This window comes from Sinocyclocheilus anshuiensis, unplaced genomic scaffold, assembly GCF_001515605.1.
Source record: "Sinocyclocheilus anshuiensis isolate Anshui unplaced genomic scaffold, SAMN03320099.WGS_v1.1 scaffold1426, whole genome shotgun sequence".
Taxonomy (NCBI): domain Eukaryota; kingdom Metazoa; phylum Chordata; class Actinopteri; order Cypriniformes; family Cyprinidae; genus Sinocyclocheilus; species Sinocyclocheilus anshuiensis.
The window spans coordinates 508003-511618 of NW_015557171.1; the positions used below are offsets into that span (position 1 = coordinate 508003).

General features: G+C 34.9%; 1 protein-coding gene across 5 annotated transcripts in view; it reads left to right on the forward strand.

Annotated features, from left to right (window-relative positions):
* LOC107678354 (bromodomain testis-specific protein-like) overlaps nucleotides 1-3616 on the forward strand; it is a 27067-nt gene that overhangs the window by 15765 nt on the left and 7686 nt on the right. For all 5 annotated transcript variants that reach the window (XM_016473577.1, XM_016473576.1, XM_016473578.1 and 2 more), the window contains exons 9-12: nucleotides 663-838; nucleotides 1220-1494; nucleotides 2025-2114; nucleotides 2203-2331. In XM_016473577.1, the coding sequence (XP_016329063.1) occupies nucleotides 663-838; nucleotides 1220-1494; nucleotides 2025-2114; nucleotides 2203-2331 (670 nt within the window). The remainder of the gene's footprint in view (nucleotides 1-662; nucleotides 839-1219; nucleotides 1495-2024; nucleotides 2115-2202; nucleotides 2332-3616) is intronic.

Genomic DNA, 3616 nt, shown 5'->3' on the forward strand with positions numbered 1-3616 from the left:
AGCTGTATTTTCAGCATCATTACTCCAGTCTTCAGTGTCATATGATCCTTCAGAAATCATTCTAATATGCTGATTTGCTGATTATCAATATTTAAAACAGTTGAGTTTTAAATATTGATTTTAAACGGTTGAGTTGAGTACATGAAATAAAAAGCTTTTTTTAACATTATACACTATTCCATTCAGTATAATTTTTATAATTTTTTTTGGGAAAGAAATTAATACTTTTATTTAGCAAGGATGCTTAAAATTGATCAAAAGTGATGATAAAGACATTTATAATGTTACAAAAGATTTCCATTTCAGATAAATAGTGGTCATATCGATATCGGAATTATATCGTATCGACCGAAATTAAGAAATATATCGTGATATCAATTTTGGCCATATCGTCCAGCCCTACTTTTAAGTCTGTGCAATTACAATGTTGTGGTGTTATAGTGTTGTGCTGTAAACTTAATAGGTGTTGTGTTTAAGCATGTTGCTAAGTCGAATTTTCTATGTCAGTATGAGCATTCAAAATCAGCCTGCTGTGAGGGTTTGGATGCTGCCCATTTGTACAGTAGGCAGTGGAAAAAATAGCTTGCTAAGTTTTGAACTATAGATTGACAGTATTTATATGTGTACCCTTATATAATGTCATTTCTGTCTTTACTCACCAGCTGAAAGCAGTACGAGAGCAGCTGCAGTTACTGACCCAAACACCTCTCTTGAAACCAAAGAAAAGGGAAAAGTCCAAGAAGAAGAAGAAGAAAGAGAGAGAGTCCAGTAAGCGAAAAGGTGAAGAAATGAAGAAACCGGCAAAAATACAGAAGAGGTCTAACAGCAAGTCATCAGGGTAAGAAAATGTGTGGTGCTTGTGGGGGTGCACATCATGCCCATTTCTACCCTAAGTATTCACCTTATTTTTCCCATAAGAGCGGGCGCAGCCATTTTTAAATTAAATGATTCTGGCTTCCGGTCTCATCCACTTCCAGCTCTTTTAGCTGTTCAACACAGCTTGTTTTGCTGCCTGATATTGCAAACTGGTGTGTCGGGTTATTTTAATGTACTAGCCCTATATTAATTATGCACACACTGGTTTGTAGTACAGACACGTTTACCATTTACTGGACTTTGTTATTCTTTTCGTTATTTCCCTGCAGCGGCTAATGCATTTTATGTTTTATGTCAAGACAAATTCTCAAAGAAATCAAAATTCCGTCAACTTTGTTATCAGGCGGAAGGAGAGCAGAGCATATGACTCCGAGGAAGAGATGAATACATTACCCATGTCTTATGAGGAGAAACGGCAACTGAGTTTGGACATTAACAAGCTTCCTGGAGACAAGCTTGGCAAAGTAGTGAACATCATCAAGGCGCGAGAACCCTTGCTCAGGGACACAGACCCTGAGGAGATCGAGATCGACTTTGAGACTCTCAAACCTTCAACTCTTCGAGCTCTCGAGTGCTATGTTGTTGCTTGCCTCAAAAAGAAACTGAAAGAAACTGACAGTAAGTACTGTTTGGTCAATATTAAGAGCTTTTCATGCTGAGACACATTATTTATATATATATATATATATATATATATATATATATATATTGTGTGTATATATATATATATATATATGAAAGACGGTACTAAAAGCTTTTCACACCATGTGTAATACAACTGAATGGCATGCAAATCTGAAATATTTGCACATGTTTTTCATACTACAACTACATACGCCAAGTCAGGGGACACTTTTCATCATTATCTGGAAAAAATGTAATACCCGCAGTATAGCAGTACATTATTTTTGCTTCACTGTGAAAGTGTTCATAAAGGTTTTTTTTTTTCATGTGTATGCTTTACCTAAAAGACTAATTAAATTTTTTTTATTTTTTTTATTATTATTTACTTAAACACGATTAGTGCTTAAAATTGCCATCTTCTAAAAAAAAAAAAAACTGGATACATACTCTACAACTCTTACAAAATTGGTGTGTAAAAGGAGAATTTGTATCTTATATTTATTGTGATCGTTTTACATTATTAGAAAAGAAGCTCCAGAAGAAGTCTAAACTCAAGGAAATGGACAAAGAGCTGCAACACACACATGGAGAATCAAATAATAAAAAGGCCAAAAGTAAGTATAGGTATTTATTTGTTCATTCTTTTTTTATGTAGTCATATAAATGTAGTATAAACCTATATGTTTCCCCTTCTGTGTGCAGTTGAAGCGGAAGGGGAGTTTAAAGACATGAGCCGTCCGTCTCGTCTGAGTGACAGCAGCAGCAGCTCATCCAGCTCTGACAGCAGTAGTAGTGACTCTAGCTCCTCTGATAGCTGTGACTCTGATTCAGGTTAGCTGCTTCACACCTACCCACCAACCCTTTTATTATTAACTCACTGTCTCTCAGGCCAGTCTGTCCCCCCTGCTATCAATCTGGTCACTGATGCAGAAATCAAACCAAAAATTGTAAAGCTTACCCGGACACGTCCCCAGCATTATAAAATTTCACTTATTTCATCTTAACACCTTCTGGACACAGTTCAACTTTTATTTTCCCAGTTAAAAATGGTGTTTGTTCCTTTTTTGTGTTCACTTTTTGTCTTTTATCACTTTTGTAATATAAAGAAAATTGTGCACTTTTTGCTCTAAATTAGTAAAAGAATAAGTTGTCTCCTTTTCTCTCTCACACTTTTTCTGTAGTTTTTGTTAGATGCTATTATTTATTTGTTGTTTTCCAATGTTTGATATTTTGTTCTTGTTTCATCACAGTCACTTATTTATGTTTTTGCTGTAGTTTAAGACCAGCTGGCTCTTGGTATGGGGATTTCTTTGTTTTATACACTCACAGCACTTTCAAGTTAAAAATAGTGGTAAGGGCTTAGAAGAAATGCCAGTTTCCAATTTGGACCTTCACCAAACATACCTGAGAGCACAGCAGTTTGTGTCATATGCTATTGTCCCTGTTAAGAGTTACAGCTGGTCCATTTTAAACTGCTGCTTTTAATTATTACTATGTGGTTCCCCTGTTGCATTACATTGTAATTTCACCTTTTGTACTTGTTTGAGGTTATGCAGAGATGTATATGTAATGGTAATCTACAATAGGTTGTAAAAGCATACATCGATATGTTGTATGTGAGGTACTTGGATTGTAAACTATAGTTGGAACACAAGGTAGGGCCAAAACAAGCTGTCATAAGAGGCAACCACTTGTCCTGCTTAAAGTCTGTTGCATATTTTGTAGATGTGTGAATTTTATTTACCTAAACGGGTATAAAGCTTACCCATTGAGCTTGGTGTTTAACACCCAGAGATTTAAATAAAACGCATTTTCATAGACAACTGTTGTATGTTAAGATAAGTGTTGTGTTTTCTTTCCCTTTGCTTTGTCATTTCACATCGTTTTTCTCTTTATTATTCACATTGTTTACTCGCGTCACAAAACACTTTCACAAGTTGTGCACACCTACTTTGGGAAAAAAAATTGACCACTTGTAATTAAATTTGATTTTTTTTTTTATGATTTATTTGTATTTATTTACAGTGATTCTGACACTTTATAGTACTTAAATTACATACACAGTTTATATTTTATTACTGGAGTTCAGATAAACTGAGTAAACCAGCAGGAATGC